The sequence below is a fragment of the Martes martes genome (assembly GCF_963455335.1).
Source record: "Martes martes genome assembly, chromosome: 7".
Taxonomy (NCBI): Eukaryota; Metazoa; Chordata; class Mammalia; order Carnivora; family Mustelidae; genus Martes; species Martes martes.
Window position 1 is genome coordinate 49488762 of NC_137894.1, and position 14391 is coordinate 49503152.

The 14391-nt window shown below is 43.4% G+C and overlaps 1 protein-coding gene across 1 annotated transcript; it reads left to right on the top strand.

Moving 5' to 3' along the window:
* Positions 1–12855: 12855 nt before the first annotated feature.
* Positions 12856–13812, top strand: LOC308345438 (olfactory receptor 10G2-like; the record flags this gene model as incomplete). The annotated part of the gene is made up of 1 exon (XM_080807581.1): positions 12856–13812. One exon carries the CDS (start codon positions 12856–12858, stop codon positions 13810–13812), a length of 957 nt encoding a protein of 318 aa, XP_080663707.1.
* Positions 13813–14391: the final 579 nt, after the last annotated feature.

The following is a 14391-nucleotide window of genomic DNA, read 5'->3' on the forward strand; positions in this document are numbered from 1 at the left end:
ATTCCAGCGTTTAAAATTAGAGGTGTAAGCAGGCACAACCTCAGGAAACACAACTTCTCATGCCACGGTGGCCTCTGAATTTAGCTACAGCTAAGATGACCCCGAGCCACCTGTCTGTCACAGCGCGCAGGTCAGAGGCAGAGCCTGACACCCACAGGTCCATCAGGAGGAGGTAACTGGATGCATCACAGAGACTAAGGAATGAAGAAAAACCACCTCTCCTCCCCCAGCCATCTCCAACATGGTAAGACAGCAGCACGGGGGGCAGTGCCAGCACAGCCCGCAGGACCCCGATGTCTGGCACGTGTGCAGTCCACCTGCTTCCCTCGCCGTCACCTGGTGGGCTGCTCTACGCCTTGCCCCGCGGAGCCCGCCAGAAGACACAGACCCTGACCAGGGCAGCATTCCCCGAAGCCCCGTCATTATTTTCAAGGAGGACACGGCCACTGCTGGAGGAGCTCCTTAGAGACATAGAAGTGGTGGTGAAGTAGCAGCAGGAGTACGAGGAGCAGAGCGGCAGCCGCGGTGTCGTGGTGGTAACTTGGGGACAATTAGCACCTCGTCAGGAAAATATGTACCAGAAAAGACTCGTTACAAAGACCAAAAGTTTCCATCATTTAGCTGTAAGAAAACTATTTTGAGAAGTGCCTGCAGTGTTTGCTAGCGACTTCACACTTACCTCCCACTGTAGGGAAACATAAAGAAGGAATGCTCCCCACATCTGCTGCAGGACACCCCCAGTCAGGCACCGCACCCAGGTGCCTGAGCCCCTGGAGCTGGCAGAAGGCCCATGCCCTCCCTGGGTGGGGAGGGAGGAGAGACCTATCTGTATGCAAAAGGCCAGAGAGGGCTCCCTCCTTGACCCCTGCCTTTCAGCTCCCACAGGAGCAGTTGAGGCATCACTTAAAAGCAGTGTCTTGGGGCCGCCTGGGTGGCTCAGTGGGTTAAAGCCTCTGCCCTGGCTCAGGTCATGATCTCAGGGTCCTGGGATAGAGCCCCGCATCGCATCGGGTTCTCTGCTCAGCAGGGAGCCTCTTCCCTCCCCCTCTCTCTGCCTGACTCTCTGCCTACTTGTGATCTCTGTCAAATAAATAAAATCTTTAAAAAAAAAAAAAAGACAGTGTCTTGGTGGGAACATTTTCTACTGAGGAATCCACAGGTCCAAGAGATTCTGTGAACTCTGAACAATAGAACTGTGTGTAAAGAACAGAGAGGACAAATGGGAAGAATAACATAAGGAAAAGGAGGAAATGGTCAGTTTGACAATGTTAACAATTTCCCTTTTGCTCAACACAACAAAATAGAAAAAGAATCATCTGGAGGTAGAGTGTGTGAATATGCATCTGTGTATTGTATATGTTTTGATAGTTGAAAAAAGAAGGGAATTTGGCTATGCTTTAAATATACTTGCAACAACTAATATAGAAATAATCTTCAAAAAAATTCAAAGCAAGGGCCCCTGGGTGACTCAGTTGTTAAGCATCTGTCTTTGGCTCAGGTCATGATCCCAGGGTCCCGGGATCCAGCCCCGCATTGGGGTCCCTGCTCAGTGGGGAGCCTGCCTCTTCCTCTCCCTCTATTGTTCTCCCTGCATGTGTTCTCTTGCTCTCTCTGTCAAATAAATGAATAAAATCTTTAAAAAAAAAAAAAAAAACATTTCAAAAGCAGGGTGCCCAGGCGGCTCAGTCAGTTAAGGATGCGACTGTTGATTTCCACTCAGGTTGTGATCTCAACGTGAGATCGAGCTCCACACCCAGCACAGAGTCTACTTGGGATTATCTCTCCCTCTCCTTTTGCCCCTCCCACTTGTGCTCTCTCTCTATCTCTAAAATAAATAAATAAATCTTAACCCAAAAAAAAGATTCTCTCCCTCTCCCTATGCTCTTCCCCCTTCTCACACTCTCTCTAAAATAAAATAAAATAAAAGCAATTTGCAGAGTGTTGGGCATTAAATGGTCTTATCTTTGTCAGTATATGTATTATATACATGTATTTGTGATATATATGTACATATATATATATCATTTTAAAAGTGTGGGAGTGCACACAGTGAACTACTAACATTGGTTATGTTAGGAGCTGCAGTGGTGAGTGAAGGGGATTGTTTTTCCTGCACACCTCTATTGCTCAATGTAAAAATTAACAGATTTCATTATTTAATTTAAAAGAGAGAACTGAGAGACACATGCCAGCTCAGTCAGAAGTATGTGCGACTCTTGATCTTGGGGTCATGAACTCAATCCCCACATTGTGAGTAGAGATTACTAAAAACAAACAAACAAATTTAAAAAAATAATAATAAAACCATAAAAAGTAAAAAGAGAGAACTGAAAGGAAAGAAAAGAGATATAGGAAACAGATGAGACGGTGGAAAGAAGAGAGGAAGAAAATGAGAATTAAAGAAAAAAGAGAGTAAAAAAGGAAAAACCTCACCCATAACTCACCCATTCATAAGATGTTCCAGAAAGAAATTTCCTGTGATCTCAGGGCACTGGGTGGATCAGTTATTAAACGTCTGCCTTCTAATCAGGTCATGATCCCAGCATCCTGGGATCAAGCCCTGCATAGGGCTCTCTGCTCTGCGGGAAGCCTCTTTCTCCATCTCCCACTCCCCCCACTTGTGTTCCCTCTCTAGCTGTCTCTCTCTCTCTCTGTGTCAAATAAATAAATAAAATCTTCAAAAAAATAAATTTCCTGTGATCCGTTATTTTTCCATACCTATTGATTTCTCATTAATACCATTTACTATCAAAGGCAGCTACAATAAAAAAAGATAGATGGGGTGCCTGAGTGGTAGAGTCAGTTAAGCAACTGGCTCTTAATTTCATTTCAAGTCATGATCTCAGGGTCATGAGAAGGAAGGAGCCCCACCTCAGGCTCCTTGCTCAGCAGGAAGTCTGTTTCTCCCTCTGCCCCTATCCCAGCTCATGTTCTCTGTCTCTCTCCCTATCTCTCTCTCAAATAAATAAAATCTTTAAAAAAATAAGAAAATTTTTAAAAATTTTTTAAAATATGGACAATAACAAGTGTTGTTGAAGATGTGGAGAAATTGGAACCCTCATACATTGTCGGTGGGAATATGAAATGGTGCAGCGCCACTGAGAAGTCTGGCAGTTCCTCCAAATGTTCAACATAGAGCATATGACCCAGGAATTTCACTCCTACATACATTCCAAAAATAAAAAAATAATAAAACCATATGTGCACACAAAAACATGTACACAAATGGTCACAGCAACATTATTTAAACAGCCAAATAGTATAAAAACCAAAATGTCCAACTGATACATGGATAAACAAAATACAGTATACCTGGGCACCTGGGTGGCTCAGTCGTTGAGTGTCTGCCTCTGGCTCAGGTCAGGATCCCAGGGTCCTGGGATCGAGCTCCACATCAGGCTCCCTGCCCAGCAGGAGCCTGCTTCTCCCTCTCCCATTCCCTCTGCTTGTGTTTCCTCTCTCGTTGTGTCTCTGTCTGTCAAATAAATAAAATCTTAAAAAAAAAAAAATACAGTATACCCATAAAAAATGGAATAGCAGTCAGCCACAAAAAGGAAGGAAATTCTGACCCGTACTACAACATGGATGAAGTTTGAAGACATTATATTAACTAAAAGAAGCCAGACACAAAAGGCCACATATTAAATGATCCATTTATATGAAGTGTTCATAATAGGCAAACCCATAGAGATAGAAAGTAGATTATGGTTACCAGGGGTTGGGATGTATTTTTTTTAAGATTTTTTTTAAAAGATTTTATTTACTTATTTGACAGAGAAAGAGATCACAAGTAGGCAGAGAGGCAGGCAGAGAGGGGGCTGGGGAAGCAGGCTCCCCGCTGAGCAGAGAGCCTGATGCAGGACTCCACCCCAGGACCCTGAGACCATGACCTGAGCCAAAGGCAGAGACCTAACCCACTGAGCCACCCAGGGGTCCCTTTTTTAAAGATTTTATTTTTAGGTAATCTCTACACTCAACATGGGGTTCAAACTTACATCCCCGAGATCAAGAGTTGCATGCTGTACTGACTGAGCCAGCCAGGTGCCCCAGGGTGAAATGTGTTTGAATTAACCTCAATAAAGCTATTATTTTTAAATTTTATTTAAATCAGTGTTGAGGGGCGCCTTTGGCTCAGGTCATGATTCCAGGGTCCTGGGATCCAGCCCCATGTCGAGCTCTCTGCTCAGCAGGGAGCCTGCTTCCCCCTCTCTCTGCCTGCCTCTCTGCCTACTTGTGATCTCTCTCTCTGTCAAATAAATAAATAAAATCTTTAAAATAAATAAATAAATAAATAAATGTTGATAGAGAATTTCACTACACTGGAGATCAACGTATTAGGGGGGAAGAATAAAGCTATACATTGATCCCTGGCATGAACACAGTTTTGTTTTTGAAATCTCCTCTCTGACCGGGATTTTGAATCTTCACTGCTCATTTTGTCATGCAGATTCAGAATCATCTTCCCTCATGGATGGCCTATGGAATCAAGACTGTTGAAGGTACTGCTGAGTCCAGGTTGACTCCAGGCTTTCCTTAACGTCATAAGTATGCATTAAAATTCCTTGTGTACACTGAATTCAGTCTCTTGAACAACAGCTGACTTTTGTGCAGCAGTAGACAGATAGCCGAAGTGTCGGGGTTGCTGCCTCCTCACCTGACTTGACTTCATCTGAACAGCGTGTTTGTGCATCTTTCCCATGTCCGGTAAAAACTGGTAGAAGAGGCGGAACAAATTGTTAGTGTCGGTGATGAGAAAATTGAAATAAACTTCATACAGCTGTGATAAAGATGAAAATAAACAAGCTGGAAGCAAAAGAAAAAGTTAAAGGCGATTTGTATTTCTTGTCAACACTCTGGAAGAATTATTTTCTACTTACTGCATGTGAGTGAAATATAACACCTAGCTAGTAGATATAATACGGTCATTTTATGGCACCATAAAGCAATGATATTTTACTTACATACTTATTCTCACATATACCCCCAAACGGTTAATAGTGTTTTTCCCTACCAAAACCATAGAAATTTAGAATCAAAAGAAAGTTTTATTTTTTTAAGATTCATTTATTTATTTGAGAGAGAGAGAGAGAGAGAGAGAAGGCATGAGCAGGGGAGGTGGAGGGGAAGAGGGAGAGGGGAAGCAGACTTCCCACTCAATGGGACACCCAATCGATCCCGGGACCCTGAGATCCTGACCTGAGCCAAAACCAAGAGTCAGGTACTGAACCAACTGAGGCACCCAGGCTCCCCTAAAAGAAGGCTTTAAAAGCATCTAATCCTTTTCAATTGTCTCTTCTTACAATTGGCATCATGTAAAACTTGGCTAGCAGCAAAATTCCTTATGAGGCTCTGTCCCTCTACTAGAAACTGGGTTTCTTTCCAAACATTGATCAAAATATGATTAACCATTACCAAATAAAGCCGTGCTACTGTCCATCTAGATCTCTGCTGAACTGAGTGGTGAGGAGAGGCAGAAGGAGGAGAAAGCAAGAGGAGAAGCATCTTGATTGCAAATACACCCCTGCAATTTGGAGCATCTGTCCTGGTGGCTCCCAAGTTGGAGCTTGTATTTGAATCTCTGTGTTTTCTCTGTCTACAGATATGCAAAGCATCTCTCTCCCTGCTGGCACTGACCAAGGCCTCACAATGAGACTCAAACTCTTTTGGCTTGCTGCCTCTACAGGCAAAGAGGTTCCTCCCACCACTACCTCAAGTAGAGTGAACAGCTGCTGAGCACTGAGATCTGAGCATACCTATGGGAGGGGGGCTCACAGAAACAATGGCAAGAGATAAGAAGGGTTCTGGGCAGAATATTAGTGTTGTCCACCATGGTCTATCCCTCTTCCAGCTGATTCTTTAAACAGATGCCAGAGTGGTCATCATCCTACAGTTTCAACTTGACCGTGATGCTCTCCCATTTAAAGCCATCAATGACTGCCCAACCCCTTCAAAGGAAGGCCAGACTATTCCATACTCCTCTTTCAAGGAGCAGTGTTAAGTGTTATCCGCCCAGTGAAATTCTCCTGGCCCCACTTGAATCATCCAGGAAACTTAAATACAACCTTTCGTGTGGTCTCACGTTAACCTACAGTTGCTATATCCTTCCCACCATAATATAAACTTCTTGAGGATGTAGTATGCCTAATCAGTTTTTTGCCCCAAATAAATATCTATGTATTTATTGTCACCGATCTTGAAAACCAAGATTTTATGGAAAAGGAAGAGGAGCAGAAATCCTAATGCACCTAATTTAAGAAGTGAAGTTAAGATAATGAATGCTGGGTAATCATTAAGGGATCTTGGCTTGAAATGAACTTGTCGGACACATTATACATAATATAAAATTCTATGCTTTATGTGGTAAAGCTGTGTTCTCCCAAAAGAGATATTAGTCATGCTAGAATGGAAAAGGAGAATAAACTTTGGATGAAAGAGATGCAAAGTCCTAACACCGCGATCTGGGCTGGATTCAGAATGGGGAGAAAGAAGTTTCTAGGAACAGTGTGGAGCTGAGAGTGGGGACACTTCAAACTCAGTCGTGTTGGACGAGGATTATACTTACGTGCGTTGACCAAAAGAACTAGGTCACTGGGGAGCTGTGGCGATGGCAACCCAGGTGGTGGTGGCCCGGCCATAAAGGTGAGAGGAGAAAGACTTCTTCTTCTACACCTGCTTGCTAATAGGTGGTGTCCAAGTGGAGGGAACCTCCCCATGGCACTGGAGCAGAGATGGCAAAAAACCTTCTCCACCCCAGCAGTACCATGTGGCCAAAGAACACAAGACCTTTTTTTTTTTTTTTTTAAGATTTTATTTACTTATTTGAAAGAGAGAAAGAGCAAGTGAATACAAGCTGGGGAGAGAGGCAGAGGGAGAAGCAGACTCCCTGCTGATCAGGGAGCCCAATGTGGGCTGGATCCCAGGATCCTAACACTTCAAAGAAAGGAATCACAGAAATTAGAGGTCACCCAAACAGATCATGTTGTTCTTCACAGTTCACTTCCTAAATGTAGAAGTGATTCCTGCTTGCTGTCAAAACAAAAAATTAAGGGGCACCTGAGTGGCTCATTTGTTAAGCATCTGCCTTCGGCTCTGGTCATGATCCCAGGGTCCTGGGATCAAGCCCTGCATCAAGCTCCCTGCTCAGTGGGACGCCTGCTTCTCCTTCTCCAGCTCTCCCTGCTTGTGTTCCCCCTCTTGCTGTGTCTTTCTCTGTTAAATGAATGAATAAAATCTTTAAAAAAAAGGGGGGGGGGGAGGAAGGAAGAAAGAAAATATAACACCTATCTTTAAAAATAGTAATAATAATAATGAGGATCTTGGGAACTGTAGTTCTCACAGGGGAAATGTCTCAGTGTAGAACTCCCAAGAGGTAAGTAGTTCTCTACAAATCTCTTGATAGTGTTTTTAAAAAAACTCAATCGAAGAAGATCTAGCTAATTGTGTAACTGATGCAAAATTCAAGGCACTTAAGAAGCCTCAATCTAAAAAGAGCCTCCAAGGGTAGAGGACTTCATAGGCTATTAGCATAGTCAATGTTTCTTTTCCCCTGGAAGATTTTAATTCCATTCCAAAGCAGAGACCTGGTTACCTATAACCACAAGCCCGGGGGATGCTCTGAAGAACACTTTCCTCATGTGCTCCAACATCCCACCTGAGAAAAGCCAGCTTCTCCACCATTTGGCTGCTGTGTTCACGTGAGTCCAGCAAGGGAAGCAGTCCTAATAGGAGGTCAATTCACAATAGGAGCAAAGACTAAATTTCCACAAATTAAAAGTTTCAGTAACTTTGTCAAAAACTGTATGTAGTCTGTCTTTCCCTGCCTTCTTCCTTATTCACAAAGTTAATATATTTAGCATATGAATTTTGAATTAAATCAGCCTTTCTCCAGATTCGGGAACTATCTTCTTTGAATTGAGAAAGAGTTTTAAACATTTATCTTGTCTTTTTGTTTTGTATTTTGAGGGAGGTAATAAGGCAATATAAATACTAGGTTCCTGGGTGGCTCAGTCCTTAAGCATCTGCCTTCAACTTGGGTCATGATCCCAGGGTCCTGGGTTCAATCCCTGAATCCCGCTCCCTGCTCAGCAGGAAGCCTGCTTCTCCCTCTCCCACTCCCCCTGCTTGTGTTCCCTCTCTCGCCATGTCTCTCTCTGTCAAATAAATAAATAAAATGTTTTTAAAAATACAATATAAATGCCGCAACAAGTTCAGTGTTAACTGAGCCAACAGTCAGGAACAGGGGGTTTTAACCCTTCTTTTCCCAGTGGTGAGAGGAGTCGATTTACTTCAAGGCTGGAAGGCCTTCCATTTCAGACCTTTTCTCTTCCTTTCTTTTCTTTTCTTTTTAAGATTTATTTATTTATTCTACAGAAAGAGCATGTGGGGGAGGAGGGAGGGACAAAGGAAGAGAGAAAATCCTGAAGCAGACTCCCCGCTTAGCAGGAAGACCAACCCAGGTCTCCGTCCCAGGACCCCGGGAACATGACCTGAGCAGAAATCAACTGACTGAGCCACCTGGGTGCCCACATTTCATACCTTTTCTTAAACAAGCTTTTTTTTTTTTTTTTCTCCCTCATTTATAGTGCATGGGCACTGATGGGATAATTAGAAAAAAATGTGGGTTCTGCCTCCTCACTACACACAAACTCTGTTCATTCTCCAGGCTCTGCCTCTGCCCTGGCTGCCTCATGGTCTGAGTCTGGTCCTAAAGGCAAACAAGGGGGAACAACTCAATGCTGGGTCATTCCTCTGCCTCAGCATTAGTGATGCACATCTGTTCGACATGGAGAAGCCCTCAACTCTAAGTTGCCCTATACAAAACCCCAGCTCAGTGTAGACATACCAGAGAGAGGCCAAACCTCGGGAATAATCTTTTTTTTTTTTTTTTTTTTTTTTACAAGTAAAAGAGGAACTGTCTGCAAAGGGCTCAAAGTGAGTTTGCCTCCTAGTGGAGGGGAGCCCAGCAACCTATGACTTCTATCTGACCCTCTAAAGAGGATCTCACCTTCCCCGACTTTGTTCTCTTCATGCCACCCTCTTCCAACCCTAGAAACCTCTCCCTTGAATTTCCAGGCCAAAGCACCTGTATCTAATATTTGCTATTTTTTTTAAGATTTTATTTATTTGACAGACAGAGATCACAAGTAGAAGAGAGGAAGGCAGAGAGAGAGAGGGGGGAGGAAGCAAGCTCCCTGCGGAGCAGAGAGCCCGACTCGGGGCTCGATCCCAGGACCCTGGGATCATGATCCGAGCCGAACGCAGAGGCTTTAACCCACTGAGCCACCCAGGCACCCCTATTTTAAATATTGATTATATCAGTGTTATTGCTAGCTTCTTATTTTAATTGTATACTTTTGATATTAAATTGCAACTGTTGCCCCAAGAGACTCCTATATAAGATGGTCATAACTGCTTTGTTCACTGGGACAAATGACTGGAAATGCCCCAAATTTGCATCCTTAGGAGAATAAGAAAATAAATTGTGCTGCACTGATGGAATAGAATAGTAGAGAGTAATGAAAGTGATTTCTTCAATGTGGGTAAATCATGTTGATGGGGAAAAAAGGCATAGAAAAAAAGTATGATTCCATTTATATAAAGATTAGAAATACATTATTTAATGATGCATAAACAAGCAAATGACAAACACAAAATTCAGAAGGGCTGTCAGCTGGTACATATGGAAATGCTCAAAGATTAAACTGTTTATGTATTGTATACATTTTGGTGTATATAAAATATTTCATTAAAAATAGCTATCTAGGGGCATCTGGGTGGCTCAGTGGGTTAAAGCCTCTGCCTTCGGCTCGGGTCATGATTCCAATGTCCTAGGATCCCAGGCTCTCTGCTCAGCAGGGAGCCTGCTTCCTCCTCTCTCTGCCTGCCTCTCTGCCTACTTGTGATCTCTGTTTGTCAAATAAATAAATAAAATCTTTTTTAAAAAAATAGCTACCTAGGGCACCTGGGCAGCTCAGTGGGTTAAAGCCTCTGCCTTCAGCTCAGGTCAGGATCCCAGAGTCCTGGGATCGATCCCCACATCGGGCTCTCTGCTCAGCGGGGAGCCTGCTTCCTCCTAGCTCTCTGCCTACTGTGATCTCTGTCTGTCAAATAAATAAATAAAATCTTAAAAAAAAAAAAAATAGCTACCTAGCTCTGTCCACTAAATAGGCCTAAATGCATTAACCAATCCAGCACTCTAGTCTCCAAATGCTATTTCCTATTGAAAAGAATAAGGACTCTTTGGAAAAAGGACTGATTTCAGGTATAGAACAAGGGAATACACAAGACAAACTTGAAAATCTTGTCTTAGACTACAAGGAAGATGCTGGGATTACCAGGGTTGTGTCTAAAGAACTCAGAAGTCAATATGAACAGGTTCCTATTGACAAAGATGGGAAAGTTTGAGCACCCATAAGGATAAAAAAATGCAATAAATTGAAAATTTTAAAAATTGCAACTATCTTGTAAGGTGGCCTTAACCATACCAAATACTATTTAAAACAAGAAATTTTGGAAACCATATCAAGTTAGCCACCATGTGGATACTTCAAATGGTCTTTTATTTTCTTATTTAGTTTTTTTATGAGCACTGAATGTTATATGAAACTAAGGAATTTGTTGAACACTACATCAAAAACTAATGGTGGGGCACCTTGGTGGCTCAATCATTAAGGGTCTGCCTTCCACTCAGGTCATGATCTCAGGGTCCTGGGATCAAGTCCAGGGTCCTGGGATCAAGCCCTGCATCAGGCTCCCTGCTCAGCAGGAAGCCTGCTACTCCTTCTCCCACTCCCCCTGCTTGTGTTCCTGCTCTTGCTATGTCTCTCTCTGTCAAATAAATAAATAAAATCTTTAAAAAAAATCTTATTTGTTGGAGGTCAAATAAGGTCTTCAAATAATAACACACTAAAAGTCAAATCTTACAATAATCAATCTATTTTAATCCAAATCACCAGAACCAATAAGCTAGTTAGGTCAATCAATAAAGTTAAATAACATTCTAGAGCAAAAAGAAAACATGGATGACGCCTTTGACTTTATTTACATTGGGGAAAGACTCACATTGCTTAAGTATATGGCCAATCCCTCATCCTACAGTCTTGACTGTGTGACATAAAGCACAAGAGGTGCGATCACACAGGGAAATGGGATGCAGGACTAAGCAGAGTTGGCAAAGGCTATTCAGTCAGCCAATCAGCCAACAAATATTTATTAATTATATTTTTAAAAGATTTTATTGATTTATTTGACAGACAGAGACACAGCGAGAGAGGGACACAAGCAGGGGGAGTGGGAAAGGGAGAAGCAGGCTTTCCACCCAGCAGGGAGCCCGATGGGGACTCGATCCCAAGATCTTGTGATCATGACCTGAGCCGAAGGCAGATGTTTAACGACTGAGCCACCGAGGCACCCCTATTTATTAATTATCTTACTGTTACCAAACACTGCGGCAAGTTCTGCAGATACAGTAAAAGAACAGAACAGATTTGGTCTTTGCTCTGAAAGAGCTCATAATCTAGTAGAAGAAACCAGTGAGCATTTAGGCAAATAGTTCTCATCATACTGCACTGCAATCACCATCTATAATATAAACTCTGATCTCCCAGAAGATTGTCTTCTAAGGGAGAAAAATTCTTCCCAAAGGAGATGACAGTCAATTGCGTTCTGAGCAGTGAGACCATGTTAAGATGAATCAGTATTTTCCAGGAGGTGAGTCCAGTAGGTCCTTGGTTCTCTGAGGGAACTAAAGGAAGGAAGACTATAGAAATATGTAAGGGCCAGGGGCTCCTGGGTGGTTCAGTCGGTTAAGCATCCACCTGATTTCGGCTCAGATCATGATTTCAGGATTGTGGGATCGAACCCCATGTCAGGCTCAGCATTCAGCCTGGAATCTACTTAAGATTCTCTCCTTCCCTCCTCCCTCTCTCTCTCTTAAATAAATCTTTACCAAAAAATACGTGAGGCCAGACCTCAAAGGTACTTGTAGATCATGGCAGGAGATATTTTGAGGAGAAGTCAGAGACCAAGAATAGGGATGGTAATTATGGAGAAATTGTTCTGCTCTGCTCCATGCCACCAGAATCCACTTCTCTATGGTACAGACCCATCATATGCACTAACACTATTATTCAGACACAACCTTGTGCCTTGGCCTTCCAATATTTATAATAGTGTCTCCCATTGAAGGATAATTTCAAGGGGTACCGTGGTGGTTCAGTTGGTTGAGTGTCTGACTCTTGATTTCAGCTTAGGTAATGATCCCATGGTCATAGATGGAGACCCTTGTTGGGCTCCATGCTCAGCTGGGAGTCAGCTTGACATTCTCTCTCTCTTCTCCTTCTCCCTCTGTCTCTCCCCCTAGCTCATACTCTCTCTCTCTCTCTCATTCTCTCATAAATAAATAAATCTTTTTTTTTTTTTTAAGAAAAAAAAGAAGAAGGAGGAGCATTTCAGGACACCTAGAGACTAACCAGCCTCTGAAGGCTTGTCTTGCAGAGCAAACCCAGACGACTGATGGCAAATGCTTTCCACTTTAAAATATAGAAGTTCTTGGGGTGCCTGGATGGCCAGTCAGTTAAGTGTCTGCCTTTGGCTCAGGTCACGATCTCAGAGTCCTGGAATGAAGCCCCGCATCTGCCTCCCTGCTCAACAGGAAGCATGCTTCTCCCTTGCCTGCTTGTGCTCTCTCTCTCTCAAATAATTAAAATCTTTCAAAAAATAAAAAAAAAATTAAAATTAAATAGAGAAGTTCTCTGTTCTCTGTCTCTCTCCTAGAGGGAAGCATTCTGTCACTACCTCTTATGTGTATTTCCCTTGTCTGACTTCACCATTCATCTTAGCAGACTACAGAAAGACATGGGAGAGACCAAAAATACATCCCTGGACACAGTGGTGACAGACTTCATTCTCCTGGGCTTACCTCATCCCCCAAGTCTGAGGACCCTCCTCTTCCTGGTCTTCTTCAACATTTATGTCCTGACTCAGCTGGGGAACCTGCTCATCCTGCTCACCGTGTGGGCTGACCCAAAGCTTCATGCTCGTCCCATGTACATTCTTCTAGCCGTGCTCTCATTCCTGGACATGTGGCTCTCCTCAGTCATCGTCCCTCGAGTTTTTCTAAACTTTACTCCCACCAGCAAGGCAATCCCCTTTGGGGGCTGTGTGGCTCAACTGTATTTCTTTCACTTCCTGGGCAGCACCCAGTGCTTCCTCTACACCTTGATGGCCTACGACAGGTACCTGGCAATATGCCAGCCCCTGCGCTACCCCGTGCTCATGAATGGGAGGTTATGCACCATCCTCGTGGCTGGAGCTTGGGTGGCTGGCTCCATCCATGGGTCTATCCAGGCCACCTTGACCTTCCGCTTGCCCTACTGTGGGCCCAACCAGGTGGATTATTTTTTCTGTGACATCCCTGCGGTATTGAGACTAGCCTGCGCTGACACAACCATCAATGAGTTCGTGACCTTTGTGGACATTGGGGTGGTGGCAGCCAGTTGCTTCATGTTAATTCTGCTCCCCTATGCCAACATAGTCCACGCCATCCTGAAGATTCGCACTGCCGATGGGCGGCGCCGAGCCTTCTCCACCTGTGGCTCCCACCTAACCGTGGTCACTGTCTACTATGTGCCCTGTATCTTCATCTACCTTAGGCCAGGCTCCAAGAGTCCCCTGGATGGAGCAGTGGCCGTGTTTTACACTGTTGTCACTCCGTTTCTGAACCCCCTCATCTATACACTGAGGAACCAGGAAGTGAAGTCTGCTCTGAAGAGAGTAACAGCAGGTCGAGGGGCCGCCAGTGAAAATAAGTAACTACAGGCTAAGGGACTACCTGCTTCACGGTTGCTACCACACCTTTCAGCTACTGCTGTGTGTTACAAATGTTCCAAAATAGATGTTGGCTTAAGCTGGACTGAATGTAATTCTACAAAGAAGCTTCTAGTGCTATATTTAACCTCAATAACTTGGCCAGAACTGTTTTTTACTTTTCTGACCCACCTCTCAGGAGAAAGCACATTCTACACAAACAATGAATATGAGGAATAAATACTCTACTGAGGAGGAGGGGGATTATTCCAGGAAAATTTGGGGGAAACCAGTATAATGCTGCCCCATCACTCTTCATCCATTGCCTCACTCATGTTTTCCCAAAGCCTCTAGGCATTTGGGATTGCTTTGCTCCTATCAAGGAGATGAGTAACCTTCCAATCTGGAACATTCACTTCAGAATTTTAAGTAAGAGGAAAACAAACCTCTAATTCTTTAAAGCACTGATTTGTAATTGGATTACTTTATTACAGCATCTTTACCCATCCTTATTAATAATTCACTCAATCAGCAATGTTTTAAGCTAAAACAGCACCAGAAAAGACTTCTGAACTACATCTAAAT